This window comes from Ascidiella aspersa, chromosome 3 (assembly GCF_963924565.1).
Source record: "Ascidiella aspersa chromosome 3, kaAscAspe10.2, whole genome shotgun sequence".
In the NCBI taxonomy this organism is placed as follows: domain Eukaryota; kingdom Metazoa; phylum Chordata; class Ascidiacea; order Phlebobranchia; family Ascidiidae; genus Ascidiella; species Ascidiella aspersa.
In genome coordinates this window covers 30,439,556-30,455,945 of record NC_139449.1, presented here as the reverse complement: position 1 = coordinate 30,455,945, position 16,390 = coordinate 30,439,556, and the positions used below count along the sequence as shown (strand labels likewise).

The window sequence follows — 16,390 nt, the reverse complement described above, 5'->3', positions numbered from 1 at the left end:
AAGGTCTTAAGTCAAGTCAAGTCATTTGAAAACAGTGACTTAAGTGCACTAAGTCAAGTCAACGACTTAAGTCATTACAACACTGAATAGTATTTGGTGGCTGTGTTTTGTGCTTTTGTAGCTTTATATTTCTGAACTCGAGAAATTGTAGATTTGCAAGCTAAGTCATTTTGTGCTGTTATATATAGACGAGATAGTTTTATCATATCATGAGACAAGGGTGAATGAAACCCGAATTGAGATAGATGCTAGGGGTGAACAAAACTAAAAAAGTTTATGCGACGTCAACACCAGAAGCTACACAGCACCAAAGCGCTAGCACAAAAAAAAATAAAGTAAAAATAAACGTATTTACGACCAAAATTTTGAAAAAAAAATTATACCACATTCGTCATAACTGACAAGATGAAAAAATTTCCGCACCGTTTAATTAACAAATTGTTGTAGACCTTGATCGCACCTTTCCAGTGATACCACACTCGATGCCACTAGTATGGGGTATAAGGGTTTAAATCGACAATAACCGATATTAATATTCATAACATATCGCGATAATTTTTAAACGGCGATGGCTTTTCGGTGTACTATTGATACGGAAGCCGTAATCGTTGGTCATAAAGCAACTTCCGAGGGGCTAGATCACAGATGTTATTAAACACATATGTTTGTGTGTGTCTTTCATTGATTGATACGGACTGATGATCCCCCAGTGTGAAGTTGCTTGTACTAACAAAATGTGCAAGTATTGGCGCATGGTTGTTTCTCGACTCGCTCCTCTCTGAGCCTGCATAGCTCAGTTGGTAGAGCGACGGTCCCGGCTTGACCGGAGGTCGTGAGTTCGAACCTCACTGCAGGCCAGTTGTTTTTCTGGCTTGCTCTGCTTGCATCATAGATCGACAGATTCGGCGAGTCTGCGATGGCTTTTCGGTGTACTATTGATACGGAAGCCGTAATCGTTGGTCATAAAGCAACTTCCGAGGGGCTAGATCACAGATGTTATTAAACACATATGTTTGTGTGTGTCTTTCATTGATTGATACGGACTGATGATCCCCCAGTGTGAAGTTGCTTGTACTAACAAAATGTGCAAGTATTGGCGCATGGTTGTTTCTCGACTCGCTCCTCTCTGAGCCTACATAGCTCAGTTGGTAGAGCGACGGTCCCGGCTTGACCGGAAGTCGTGAGTTCGAACCTCACTGCAGGCCAGTTGTTTTTCTGGCTTGCTCTGCTTGCATCATAGATCGACAGATTCGGCGAGTCTGCGATGGCTTTTCGGTGTACTAGTGGCATCGAGTGTGGTATCACAAATTTTTTCATCTTGTCATTTATGACGAATATTTATATTGAATATTAATATTTTTCATAATTTTTATATATTTTTTTATATTCAGAAAGTATAGGCCAGTATTAGTATTGTGGTATAATTTTTTTTTCAAAATTTTGGTCGTAAATACGTTTATTTTTACTTTATTTTTTTTGTGCTAGCGCTTTGGTGCTGTGTAGCCGGTACATCTAAAGTATACAGGATCGCAAGGATCGCAAGGATCGCAAGGATCGCTCGCTAGGATCGCTAGGATCGCTCGCAAGGATCGCAAGAATCGCAAGGATCGCAAGGATCGCAAGGATCGCAAGAATTGCAAGGATCGCTAGGATCGCAAGGATCGCTTGTAGGAAGAGGTGTCCACTTTTCTGCCAAGCATCGTTAAAATAGCAGTAACAAACGGGTCTTCTGGCTGGGAACCAACTGTCGAATGCGTATAAAACGGTTGTTCGGGTAGCAAGCCTTTATCGGCAGCAATATTCCTATGACCGTAATTTCCGTTGTGCACCGTCTAAAAACAGACAAAATTATAAATATGTGTAGTAAAGTAAGATGGACACTTCCGGCGCAATTTTTTTTGGTGTTTAAAAGTGGATTGAGTACGTCCCATAACGCAGCAGTTTTCAATACAATCCTATAATTACGTTTTAAAAAACAGAACTTTACTGTAAAGAAAAAAATTGTTCGTTTTTGTATCAATAAATCTCTGGGGATAGTTGTTCTATATTGGCTACATGCTTATAATCGCTCTAACAGCAAGGGGCAATATAATGCTATTCAAAAGTAGGCATAAAATTACAAATTGTGCTTCGTGATGTTTTTTAAGTTTGAACTTTTAGCCGGCAAATTTTACAGAAAACCTTGGCAAGTTGGCAATAATCCAGATGTAAATTTATGAACTTTCCTTCATAGTTAAAACTTTTTTGAAACCTATGTTACGTCCAATCGCCGGAGAGCGAACTTCAAAACATTTTTTTAACTAACATCCCGACGGGTTTAGGATTTATTCTGATTTAGACGTTATTACGATAGGTATTATAGTTCCGAAATTTGTTTTATTCTGACGTTGGTGTTGTTCTAATTTCAGTTCTATGGCTGGTGTTCCTTTGGCCGTATTAGGATATTTTAGAAAGAGCGTAAAACAACAAAACTTGCAAATAATAGGACGTAAAAAGCCAAATTATAGGCGCCTTCGGTGCGTTTATGTTGTCTATTGTCGTTTGTCATGTATTTCGTAGGTGTGACCAATGATACTATAATACCATTTATAGTATCATTAGTGTGACGCCGAATAATCTGTTGGTGTGCCGCAAGTGAAAAAAAGGTTGCGGAGCACTGCTTTAAATGATAACTAAATAAACGGCCCTGCTCAATTTACTATTTTTCCAACCATATAATATAGGCTATGTAAAAAGATCCTAGCGATCCTTGCGAGCGATCCTAGCGATCCTTGCGAGCGATTCTAGCGATCCTTGCGATCCTTGCGATCCTTGCGAGCGATCCTTGCGATCCTTGCGATCCTTGCGAGCGATCCTAGCGAGCGATCCTTGCGATCCTTGCGATCCTTACGAGCGATCCTAGCGATCCTTGCGAGCGATCCTTGCGATCCTTGCGATCCTTGCGAGCGATCCTAGCGATCCTAGCAAGCGATCCTTGCGATCCTTGCGAGCGATCCTAGCGGTCCTTGCGATCCTTGCGAGCGATCCTAGCGATCCTTGCGTTCCTTGCGAGCGATCCTAGCGATCCTTGCGAGCGATCCTAGCGATCCTTGCGATCCTTGCGAGCGATCCTAGCGATCCTTGCGATCCTTGCGATCCTTGCGATCCTTGCGATCCTTGCGATCCTTGCGAGCGATCCTAGCGATCCTTGCGTTCCTTGCGAGCGATCCTAGCGATCCTAGCGATCCTTGCGATCCTTGCGAGCGATCCTTATTACGATAGGTATTATAGTTCCGAAATTTGTTTTATTCTGACGTTGGTGTTGTTCTAATTTCAGTTCTATGGCTGGTGTTCCTTTGGCCGTATTAGGATATTTTAGAAGGAGCGTAAAACCACAAAACTTGCAAATAATAGGACGTAAAAAGCCAAATTATAGGCGCCTTCGGTGCGTTTATGTTGTCTATTGTCGTTTGTCATGTATTTCGTAGGTGTGACCAATGATACTATAATACCATTTATAGTATCATTAGTGTGACGCCGAATATTTTTAGCTCTGTTGGTGTGCCGCAAGTGAAAAAAAGGTTGCGGAGCACTGCTTTAAATGATAACTAAATAAACGGCCCTGCTCAATTTACTATTTTTCCAACCATATAATATAGGCTATGTAAAAAGATCCTAGCGATCCTTGCGAGCGATCCTAGCGATCCTTGCGAGCGATTCTAGCGATCCTTGCGATCCTTGCGATCCTTGCGAGCGATCCTTGCGATCCTTGCGATCCTTGCGAGCGATCCTAGCGAGCGATCCTTGCGATCCTTGCGATCCTTACGAGCGATCCTAGCGATCCTTGCGAGCGATCCTTGCGATCCTTGCGAGCGATCCTAGCGATCCTTGCGTTCCTTGCGAGCGATCCTAGCGATCCTTGCGAGCGATCCTAGCGATCCTTGCGATCCTTGCGAGCGATCCTAGCGATCCTTGCGATCCTTGCGATCCTTGCGAGCGATCCTAGCGATCCTTGCGATCCTTGCGAGCGATCCTAGCGATCCTTGCCTTGTGAGCGATCCTAGCGATCCTTGCGAGCGATCCTAGCGATCCTTGCGATCCTTGCGAGCGATCCTTATTACGATAGGTATTATAGTTCCGAAATTTGTTTTATTCTGACGTTGGTGTTGTTCTAATTTCAGTTCTATGGCTGGTGTTCCTTTGGCCGTATTAGGATATTTTAGAAGGAGCGTAAAACCACAAAACTTGCAAATAATAGGACGTAAAAAGCCAAATTATGGGCGCCTTCGGTACGTTTATGTTGTCTATTGTCGTTTGTCATGTATTTCGTAGGTGTGACCAATGATACTATAATACCATTTATAGTATCATTAGTGTGACGCCGAATATGTTTAGCTCTGTTGGTGTGCCGCAAGTGAAAAAAAGGTTGCGGAGCACTGCTTTAAATGATAACTAAATAAACGGCCCTGCTCAATTTACTATTTTTTCCAACCATATAATATAGACTATGTAAAAAGATCCTAGCGATCCTAGCGATCCTTGCGAGCGATCCTAGCGATCCTTGCGATCCTTGCGATCCTTGCGAGCGATCCTAGCGATCCTTGCGATCCTTGCGATCCTTGCGAGCGATCCTAGCGATCCTTGCGATCCTTGCGATCCTTGCGAGCGATCCTAGCGATCCTTGCGATCCTTGCGATCCTTGCGATCCTTGCGATCCTTGCGATCCTTGCGATCCTTGCGATCCTGTATATTTTAGATGCACCCCTGTGTAGCTTCTGGTGAAGTCAACCATGCTGTGATTAATTATTCGATCTCTATACTTCGCTGATGGTGTGCTACGCTGTGACCTGTATTTGTTTAAGCGCAGCCTAAATGAAGTCAGACAATACGGTTGTTAGAATCCACCTTGCTAAAATATAAAAACCTCTTAAATGAAAGTAAAAAAACTTAATTTACGCTTCATTAACCTTGGACAAGGCTTTTCAGCATAATTTGGGGAATTCACCCCCCCAAAAACCTTCGTAATACAAGTGTTAGCTTAGCACCATTGACTTACGGAAGTGCTTCAGTTGTTAACTCGGCTTGATCGGTTCACATACATCCATTAGATAATGTATATCAATTAAAACTACTTTGTTGTCCTGGTAAATTATATCGGTTTTAATTTCTAAAAAGCAAATAGACACAATAAATTTAAAAAATAACGAAACGTTTGTTTTTATAACAGTAAAAACATCTTGCAGGATAGGCAAATAACATATATAGTTCTAAATATATTTGTACATTCTTTTACAAAAAGCTTTCAACCTCGTCTCTGACCAATAAAATGATTCGCCTTTTTGAAACATCTAAACACACAAAACAGTATGCACAAAGTCGTCCAATCATCAAACAACAATTGGTGGATTTAACAATACAATACTTTAACAAAAAATCAGGCCCCAGTATGGATTCTATATTGGTGGATGTTGGTTGTGGTTCGGGGCAGTCAACAGAACCGTTTGCTCCCTATTTTAAAAAGGTGTATGGAGTAGATCCAAGTCCAAACATGATTGCCAATGCTTCCACCACTCTGAACAATACCGAATACAGGATAGGTACAGATGAAGAGCTACCTTTTGAAAGTGAGAGTGTTGACTTGATTTCAACATGTGAGGCTGCTCATTGGTTTAACATAACAGGATTCTTAAATGAGTGTCATCGTGTCCTGAAGCCAAATGGGTGTTTGGCAATTCATGGCTACCAGGTTGGAAAAATCAGAACCCTTGCTGATGAATCATCAGATGTACCTAATCTACTGTTAAAAGATTTTTATTCATCCTGTAGGTTTCATGAAAAAATCCAAATCCTTTCAGATAGCTATATTGAAGTTCATAAATCTGTCCAAAGTGACAACAAAGAAAGGCATGAATGGACTATAGAGCAGGAGACAAACTTACAAGAATTCAAAAACTACTTGGAGACATGGTCGGGTTACCAAACTAAACTTACTGACCTAAAAAAAGAGAACAGGGACAGTGAAGGAAATGTAAACATGGAAGCAGTTAAGAAACTCGACCCACTTGAAATATTCTGTTTTGGTATAAAAAAATCATTAAGTCAGGTTGTTGAAGCCGATTCCAACATTGAAATGATTTGGGGACAGCAGTGGTTTTCAACTTTAAGTACAAGACCATATGCAAGCTAGGTTTGTTTTAATGTAAACCACTGGATATACGGTACTTGCCTGTAATGATGTTTTATAACGTGTATTTTATATATATTTTGTATACGCATATTAAAACTTAATATACTATTTTTCACAAAATTACTGTAATACTTTATTTTGCCCTGCAATAATTTACTATTTTCATTGTGGAACTTTGGCAGCACTTGTTATTGGTCAAAACAATATATATGTGTGTATTGTGACTTTTGTGAGTAGCATAATTTTTAGGTTTTATTGTGTGTGTAGCTATTGTGGGAAATATGTATTTCATGTCTTCTTGTACACATAAGACATAATTTACAACTTGGGGAAATACTGTAATTTGGACCCCTTGAAATGGCAAATGTTACTGGGTGCTTATCAAATGTTACAGGGTGCTTACAACAATATACTGAGTGCCTTCGGAAAGTTGATCACCAAAATCAGCTGGCATATTCATAATTGTAGTGCAAGCAAGACAGGCTAAAAATTCTAGCCCTGGTGATGTTCGAGCTCCCAACCTCTGATCATATGGGGATTGTTGCTCCAAATGAGCTGCACTGGGTTAGTGGGCACTGGTGGGGAAACAACTGTAGCCTGCTGCATCCTGTTCGAACAATGCAACTTCCTGTTAACATGTCAACTCGGCTATTGACAATAGTTTTTACGAAGGCACACAGTAAACTAGAACTTTGTATATTATTTGTTTATTTTAATCAGTATTTTTTATTACACTGCAATATTTTACTAATTTTATCATGGTACTTAGCAGTTACACTGTAGAGTTACATATACCTCACTATGTTGTACTCGAGCACTAATTGCACCTCATTTTATGCAGTCCTATTTTATATATCAGAAAATAATCTGTTACATATTCTGTACTGTGTTCAATACAAAATATTTGTATAATACCTTCCAAATATATTTTAACAATTGATGAAAAGTGTCTTTGTTGTTATGAACTTTGAGGTAGACAGTTGACTTAGTTATATTAAAGATGACGGATAACATAATTATAGATTTTTCTTGTAATAACTAGCTTGTATTTTATTAATACAACACAATTGCTATGATTCGACTTTTTGAAAGTAATGCACAGGCTCAGTTCTACTCTAAGTACAGGTCAAAGCCCCCTGCGAAAATTGTGGAACATACAATGTGCTATTTAAAGGAACGGCTACCTAAAAATCACCCACCTTTAATTCTTCCCTCATGTGTGGTAGATGTGGGCTGTGGCACGGGACAGTCAACAGAGGTGTTTGCTCCACATTTTCAGCAAAGCTATGGAATCGATCCAAGCTCAAATCAAATCAAAAGTGTACAAAGCATTCAACCAAACACAAAGTTCATGGTTGGCAAAAGCGATTCTCTTCCATTTCAAAATGAAACTGTTGACTTAATTACATGTGGCCAATCAGTGCACTGGTTTGACTTTGATCAATTTATGAGAGAATGTCGGCGAGTACTTAAACCAAGTGGTTGCCTTGCACTTTTTGGTCATGGTACTACATCAATTCAGCCTTTGGGTTTTTCCAACACTCCTCCGGAAATTCAAGCAGCAGAAAAGGCAAAACAGAAATTTGAGAAGGCAGTCAGAACCCATGAGAGGTTACACGAACTTGATGATCGTTATTGTGGGATTTTTAAGAAATTACCAAGCCAACAGAAAATTAGGATTGACAATATTGAATTACAAAAGGAATGGAATTTGTCAGACTTGAAAAATCTTTTTAGGAGTTGGTCAGGGTATCAACGCTATCTTCAAGTAACTGATGACAAATTAAAAAAACAGTCAGTGGAGAATAAACCCAGCAATGATGTCATAAAAGTACAAGATCCTATTGAAACGTTTTCTTTAGAATTTAAAGAGGCCTTTAAAGTGCCTGAAAAAAATGATGAAGAAATCAAATTTGGTATCACCTGGAAGTGGTTTTTGGTGTTAGGTGAAAGGCCCAATAAAGCATGATTAGTGGGTTCAAGCAACTCATTCATGTTTTTTTTTTAAACTGGTGTAAATAGATACACACCACCACTGTTACTTCTGTAATGCAGTGTTTTTATCTAATAAATATTTATATTAATTTATTTGTTATCCTTTTTGACGATTTATTAAAATGATGTTGTAATAAATTGGAATTTATACAATTACTACTGTAAAATGTGTTTACAATTATGCCAATAAAGTGCATGATCCTACTGAATCATTTTCTCAAGAATATAAAGTACCGGAAAAAATGATAAAGAAATCGAATTAATTATCATCTGAAACTGTTTTTTGGTGTTATGTGGAAGGCCCAGTATGTAGTAGGGCATATTTATTGGTTTAGTGGCTTCAAGTAACTCATTCATGTTTTTTTTAAGTGGTGTAAAAGTTGTAAAAGAATACACACCACCACTGTTCCTTTTGTAATGCAGTGTTTATCTAACATTTGTTATAAATATCTTTATTAATTTCTTTGTTATCCTTATTGACAATGTATTAAAATTATGTTGTTATAAATTGGCGTTCATGCATTACTACTGTTAAATGTGTTTGCAATTATGCCAATAAAGTACATGATCCTATTGAATCATTTTCTCACGAATATAAAGAGGCCTTTGAAGTGCTTTAAAAAAATAATGAACATATCACATTTATTATCACCTGAAACTGGTTTTTGGTGTTAGATGAAAGGCCCAGTATTTACTAGGGCATGATATTTATTGGTTTAGTGGCTTCAAGCATCCCATTCATGTTTTTTTTAATTGGTGTAAAAGAATACGCACCACTGTGCTTCTGTAATGCAATGCTTTATCTAAAATTAAATATATATATCTATATTAATTTATTTGTTATCCTTTTTGACAGTTTATTGAAATTATGTTGTAATAAATAGGCATTTGTGAATTACCAGTCACTACTGTTACAATGTGTTTAAAATTGTAAATTTAGTGTTTAAACATTCTTTTTACATAAACTTCTACTCAACACAACTGTATTGGTTTTTATTGTTTATTAGCAAACAATATTCACAAATTGTTAATAATGGAATGGCACAGTTTGGTAAAAATGTTACAGTACAACAAATAAACACACAAAGGTTAACAAGTAAAAGTTACACTAAAAATATATATCGTTGACATGCTTGTTGGAACATATTTATGGATGCTAAATATGACATGGATTTATTAATTTATCGCATTGGCTTGTACTATTTTATCAAATTATGCCATAAAAGAAAACTGATCTGCATTTTTGTTTAAAATATATCAAATTAACTTTAAATTATATTTCTTCTAACATCTTATAAATAGTTTTAAGGATTTAATCTTTCAGTATAAAAAACAAAAACACGTCATATACATACACAGGAAAAACTATATTACAATCCCAAAACACTTACTCCATTTAGCAGACATCAAAACAAAATTTGGCAGCTTTTCACAAAATATTCATGTCACTTTTAGTGTATCTATGAATTAATGTTGGTCATACAAAACAGAAAAATAAAAAATTGGTCTTGTAGCTGAATTTAAAAAAGAACATGCACAAAAGGATTTATTAACATTGCAATAAAAATGATAAGACTAAATAACATATGCGCTTCAAGACACTTTAAAAAAGGCTTTTTTATATCGAGTTTCATCATTGTGCAATTCACCGATCTGTTTCCGTGTAAAAATGGAATGCTTCACCTAAAATTAAACAGAAATCGATTGCAATATGTTACACTCCTAAAATTAAAATAAAATAACACAGCTAATATAATACCCAAATTATGTTAACAATTAATATACAGGAGGATAGTGTTTTTTATTTCCAACCCACAGCATTGGGTGATAACTAGGGCGATTATTTTTTGACTTGTCAAAAAAACTCAAAATTTTGTCAAAATTTACACGTCAGGTAAAAAATTTTTTAAGTCAAAATCGAATAAAATGCCCTTAAATCGTTTACAAAATTAAAAAAACTATAGTCAGCTTTTTGAAATTGGTCTTTTAGTTGTCAAAATTTTAATTTTTTAGGTCAAAATTTCCTATTTTTTAGGTCAAAAAATAATCGTCCTAGTGATAACTGATAATAATATGTTTAGGCATTGGTTGATTAGGTTATTATAATAAAATGTAGATATTACCTGGTCACTTTTCGAGAAGTTGCTGCATGCTGCTCATCTTGAATTTGAGGCAATGGATTTCGCTGGTCGATTAATTCTTGGACCTCTGATGCGGCAACACTGTTTGTGTCAAAGGACTCAACATGGATGTCTGTTGAAATTGTTTTTTGTCAATTCAGCAACGATATGGTGGCAGTTTACATGGTGAATTTAAATAAAAGTTTTGAACAGTTAAAATGATCAGGTTAAGCATATTTGTGCATTGTGCACCTAGGGCAGGTGTCCTCTTATTCGGTCATGCTAATGGGCTTAAAATGCATTTTGGCTTTATATTTTCATTGCATAAAGACCTTATGGCTTCAAATTAATAAATAAATGGTTTGTATTTTCAATTGATTTTTTTAAGGGGTATACCAAACCGACAGAAAACCAAACTAAAAAAGAGTATAAAAAAACACTAACAAAGCACTGAGAACTCCTGACCTCAGAGGGGAAAGAAAATATCTTAATAACTCTCCCTATTTAAGAAATTTCAACAACAAAATTAAAGCACACCAGAACACTGGAGCCTGTGTGTGATTTTAAGGTAATATTACAACTGACCAAGTTGAAATAAGAAAATTAACTTACCATTTCTGCTTGAGACCAGAGATTCGTTGTTGTCTGAAAGAAACAACATTATTGTTGAATATTTGTATTTCTACCAACTTAGTGGTATTACTTGGAAATATAACAACTGATGGTAAATAAAAACTCTTTTAAACATTCAATAATTTTTTTATTGATAAAATATTAATGAAATAAAATCTAATTTACTTATTTGAATAATTGAACCAATGTTATATATAAAGTAATGGGGAATTTTGTCTTTGCAATAAAATTTAATTTATCTGAAGTTATTTACGTTATAAGTAAACAGTAAACTTTATGTTGACAGAAGGCTCTAATACACAAATAGAAAAAAATTAAAAAAACTTACAGCGGTTTGTTCCTTGGCGTATTACAACATTAGTCCAGCTGGGATGTCTATAAATAAAAAAAATTGTTTAACAATTTACAAAAACAAACATTTGTTACAAACTTAAAGAGCTACCAAAAACTTGTAAAGTAACTTCACCAGATTAGGTCGTAAAAAAGGCATTCATATACCTGTTAGAATTTTGTGTTTGGTCGAATTGCGCAGTGGGCAATTGGCTGTATCCAGATGCAGGCCCGACACGAATGCTGGTGAGGTTGTCAAACTGAGCAGTGGGATGAGTTGTGTAAGGGTCAACTGAGATGTGGCCCACCACCTGCTGAGGTGCAGTGTCATTTTGTGGATTGACAAACCTGAAAAAGTGAGAGGTTCAATATTTGCAGGCCAATGACAATTGAAACCCCTGTGTCATTGCTGCTGTAAATGAAAGCGATTTAAGGCACACAAGTCTTCTTTCTTGTGGTTTTATTGGAACTAGGGTGACATGTTAACATGGGCAAATATGGAGACTGTGAATGTGGTGAGCATTGCAAACAGCTTTAGAAGCTTCTAATTCAAAGGTAAAGATACAAAAAGGCTGGTGAGGTATTGTCAACATTAATTAAACTTAACGGCTGTCTGTACAAAGCTATATAATTCCCTGCTGGCATTTAAAATACATGAAGAGTTATTTGTTAAAGTCGTAAGTATGCCGACTCATAAAGACTCAATAGCCCTTACCCCAAGCTACAAGAGCAATTGTTTAAAAGGTCCGTAACCTAAAACATTGACAAGTAACACCATAAAAGGTTGTTTAGGCCAGTTTATTAGCCTGTGGCACATTAAATAAGTCTTAGTCTTTTACGCTTTTTAAGCTATTTTTTTTTAAAAGGGAGCCGGCCATTGTTTGAAGTGGTCTTTTAAACTGGCCAATTCCCAGTTAGAAGTGGCCAGAAGTGCTTTCAGCGAAATGAGGAAACTCACATTGTTCTTATGTCCGGGGAGCGCTGAGCCTTAAGAGACGAGGGGCTGCCTTCTTGTTGCACGAACAGCTCTTGAGATTGGGTTGTCGTCAATGGTTCGAGTGACGAGCTCGTGATTGTGTCCTCGTTGTTAGCACACTTCAGCATAACGCTGCACTGCTGGGTTTCTGCAAAATCAGCAAATTATTAAAAGGCTTTATAGATTCCAAAACATACTACATATATGAAAATACATTTCACTATTTAACTTTTAATTCAGTACTGTGTATGAGAATACCATCTATCGCATGAAATTAAATACAAGAACTAATCTTGTAAGCCATCAAAATTGTGTTTATGGACAAATACAACTTTACAGCATGGTAAACAATCATTTTGAAACGACTTCAGTCTCAGTTAAATGTGATTTGCAAAATAACCTAAACCAAGTTGAACTCCTTTGCCAAAAATAACAAAAATCCAGTCATTTGCATCAAAATAATAAAATATGTTAAAACTTTTAAAATTAGCAAACTTGTCCAATCCTGAGTAATAATATATTGCAAGCAACAGCTTTATAAAATTAAGCTAGAAGATAGCCAAATTTTACAAAAATTCATTTAATGACAAATTTAGTTCCATGTTAACTGAAATTCGGTCTTCAAAATCAAAACAAGTAATTTTGTATTTTTACCCTGCTTCTTAGTGACAGGTCTTCTTCTGAAGAGACACCACAGGCACAAAGAGGTTGCTAGGATGATGAAAATAACTCCGCCAATGACTCCCAATACAAGTCCGATCACCTCCTGCCCTTCACCTGCAATTACATAAAAGTTTTTAGAGAAATAAACATTATCTTTAATAGAAATTGTCTAAAATCCAATAAACTAATAAGAAAGCTACAAAAATCACTACATAGAAAAATAGTTATATTTATAAAAATATATGCTTTTAGCATGACTATTTATTTAGCATGACGCATAAACATACATCCTGGTGTTTCTGGGTCTGTGCACTTGTGACACTCATGATCCAATTTCCCATCAGACATCAATGGTCTGAAGAACCCAGAATGGCAGGCTCCACATTCTGCGTCTTTCGTTGAGGTGCAATGAGACTCAGTCTTGGCATTCCAACCGGTACACGGCTGTATGAATATGCAAAATGTGATAAAATGAAAAAAAACATAACCGCAGTATGTTAATCTTTGTATTAAATCTGAATAATGATTACCTGGCATGTTCTGCACAGCTTGTAATCAAGGGAAGTTGAAAAGCTTCCTTCCTCACATGGAACACATTTGTAGGAAGGGTCTTTATGGCCAAATCCACACAGATGCTAAATTAAGCAACAAAAAATTCAAATATAAAATTCATTAAAATTAAAAAAATACCAAAAGTGTAAAAAAAATGAATTTCAATGAAATAAAATCTATTTTAATAATAATTTTTTAATTAGAATTACTAGCTGGGTTAAAGTCATGTTCTGTCATTCAAATATGTTAAAGCAGGACTATAAATAGTTTCTAAATAAATGGAAAGAAAGAAAAACAAATAAACGAATAATAAGCCAGGATTTTTTTTAATGTGCTAAAAATGTATTTTGGCTTTATACTTTTATTGCATATAGACCAAAGTTATGGTTTCAAACCCAAAAATACATTGTGTATTTTCAAAGGGGTATGGCATAATTAAAAAACAAAACAATATATGGCGCTGGTCTAGAATCCTACCACAGTTCTAAAATCAACGCACAAAATTTTAGTTATGGTGCGGGTTAGCGTTTGGGTGTGGGTGGGTCAAGTGTTATTATATTCTTTGTTTAATAATAATGCTTGACCCACCTTAACCCAAACACTAACCCGCACCCTAACCCAAATGGTGTTTCGTTGTGCTAGGATTCTAGACCAGCGCCCAATATATTATATATTTCTAATAAACAAGTTCTTCGGCGCTGGTCTACAATCCTAACTGTCACTTTTTTTAAAGTAACAATATGAGTTGTCAAAATGACACTGCAAAGAACAAACAAATATGGGGCAATAAATATAATAATAGTACAACTTGACCAACCCGGAACCAAATGCTAAACTCACACCCTCACCCAAACAATGTTGGCAATATGAAAATGTTTTAGCATTCTAGACCAGCACCAGTTTTTTCATAATAAACAAGTTTTATTAAGGAAACTAACCGAGCTCGGTTCAAAACCAGCACCACAACGACTGCACAATTGGCATTCTCCGAGTGCATCCAAATACTCGTGTTCCCCCTTGCACTTGCTTGCCTTCACAACCTGCAAATAATTACAGTTATGTTATAATTAACACTTACTACAATTTCACAAGAAATACAACCATGCGTATTGCACACTTACCGGCACAATGATATTGCACAACACAACAACTGCTGTAATCAAAGTTGTACACTGCATTTTGAAACTGAGGATTTTGACGGTTAAAAATTGCCTAATTCAGAAAAATTAAACTGTATTAGACAAAAAAGACGTTAGTGACCGCCAGCGTAAAGTGGAGCGCAAGCCGCTACAAAAGTTGGAACGGAAATGATTTCTGCTAGAAATCCGTCGAGTTTAAGACAGGTGCCGCACAGCCGTACTTTAGAACCGCAGCATCAACAACAATGGACAAGCTTCGACAAGCTCAAAACTTTCTGTGGCAATTGGGCACGGGGCGCATTAACAACCCATAATAATAATGCCTACTGCTGAACTGATTGACTCGAGGAAAACGCAGAGTAAATAAATCTGGCCTTACAGGTGTTGATTGCTGTATATATAATACGACAAAGGACGCCATTATCTATTATACTACATACAGTGATCCCTGTCAAAGTTTATTTTTAAAGTTACAAAATACAAATCTGAATTAAATATTCGAAAATAACTTACATTTGACCGGAAATTAACTTTACTGGCCTGTGTGCGAACGAAAACCAGCCTGTAAATCTGAAAAGCTTACAAACCGCTTTCTTATATATCATCACTGTCCACACAAAACCTATCTTTGAAAGATCACTTTCAGTCTGTCGCGCCGCAAAAACTAATTTACAAAAAATCGGCGCTCTAGGGGGGCGAACTACCCCTGACCGTTATCATTTGTACGCACGTGCTACAAGGCCGATCTTGTTGACTCCGTAAAACGGGCGGCATACATCTTCAGCACATTTAAAAAGCGTCAACGGCCCGGTTCGAGCCTGCCCTGGCAAGCCCAGACACGCCTGCGTTTGATTTACGCGCTGCTCGCGTTTGGTCAAATTCACGCGGACCAGTGGCGCCGTGCCTTGCCCGCGCGTCCAAACGTTGTGCGGCTTGGGCGCAAGGAGTCTCGAGAGAGTTGAAGCACGCAGAAAACGCCTTTCGAACGACGCGCATTTTAACGATCCAACATGTTTAAATGCCCGCTTTATGGATTGCGCACACACGTCTTTGTCAACCGGGCCGAGCAACTTTCAGGGGCGTCCGCCGCAAACAGAAAGTTCCGGCTGGCAGATTTACCGAGGAAGCTCGTAATTGCAGACTAAAGACTTTCGCATCTGTGATTTAGCGCACTCCTGTTGGCTCGTCCCGCCGCGATACACGCGATGCCGCTGTTTTTGGTATTGCGCCATAATGTTGCAATCTTGACGCCCTTTTTCCCGCAGGCTATTTGATACACCAACCACGTGCTGACGAGGCTTCTTGGGCCTAATTTGCTGAAGTGACGTTTAGCATAATATGCTAAAAACAGCTTTACTTTCAAGTGATTGTTTTTGGTTGTGTTAAGTTTTCTTTTTCAACCCGTAAATATTAAACGGTAAACCCACACTTGGCGCACAGTCCCTTATTTCTACAGAAGTGCTTGAACAAAGAATAAAGGTTAGTTTCTAAACGAACTTAAGCCCCTATAAACTACCATGTTAAGATGTTATTAAAATTGCATAGTCCACAAACCGGTCAGTCAATATTTGATTTATTTTAGGTAAACGGGGTATTCGAGTTTGGGCCTTTCCTGTGCAAACAATTTTTTTCCAGTTGGGTACCAGCAATGTAGCGAAGAGAGAATTGAAATTTAAGAAAACAAACTTCTTCAAACGAGCACTCGAACCGGCACGCGGAAAGTGAAAAATAAAGAAACGAAAAGTTTATGCGTGCACCTTAAGAACTAAACCGGCGAGATCATTAGACCCACTTATGCCTCGCCAATATTCCTATG

General features: G+C 37.2%; 2 protein-coding genes and 1 long non-coding RNA gene across 3 annotated transcripts; 1 reads left to right on the top strand and 2 right to left on the bottom strand.

The window, feature by feature from the left end:
• The first annotated feature begins 5,309 nt into the window (after window positions 1-5,309).
• Window positions 5,310-8,135, top strand: LOC146161532 (uncharacterized). Its single transcript, XM_083385187.1, has 3 exons — window positions 5,310-6,157; window positions 6,635-6,730; window positions 7,233-8,135. Exons 1-3 carry the CDS (start codon window positions 5,426-5,428, stop codon window positions 8,133-8,135), a joined length of 1,731 nt encoding a protein of 576 aa, XP_083241313.1. The 5' UTR covers window positions 5,310-5,425.
• Window positions 8,136-9,158: 1,023 nt separating this feature from the next.
• On the bottom strand, window positions 9,159-11,291 carry LOC146161531 (uncharacterized). Its single transcript, XR_014494714.1, has 4 exons — window positions 11,243-11,291; window positions 10,894-10,926; window positions 10,285-10,414; window positions 9,159-9,844 (listed from the first exon to the last, which is right to left on the bottom strand). It is a non-coding gene; the product is annotated as an uncharacterized LOC146161531 (long non-coding RNA).
• Window positions 11,292-11,384: 93 nt separating this feature from the next.
• Window positions 11,385-15,274, bottom strand: LOC146161530 (uncharacterized). Its single transcript, XM_083385186.1, has 7 exons — window positions 14,557-15,274; window positions 14,374-14,475; window positions 13,414-13,518; window positions 13,171-13,327; window positions 12,875-12,997; window positions 12,203-12,368; window positions 11,385-11,592 (listed from the first exon to the last, which is right to left on the bottom strand). Exons 1-7 carry the CDS (start codon window positions 14,611-14,613, stop codon window positions 11,385-11,387), a joined length of 918 nt encoding a protein of 305 aa, XP_083241312.1. The 5' UTR covers window positions 14,614-15,274.
• Window positions 15,275-16,390: the final 1,116 nt, after the last annotated feature.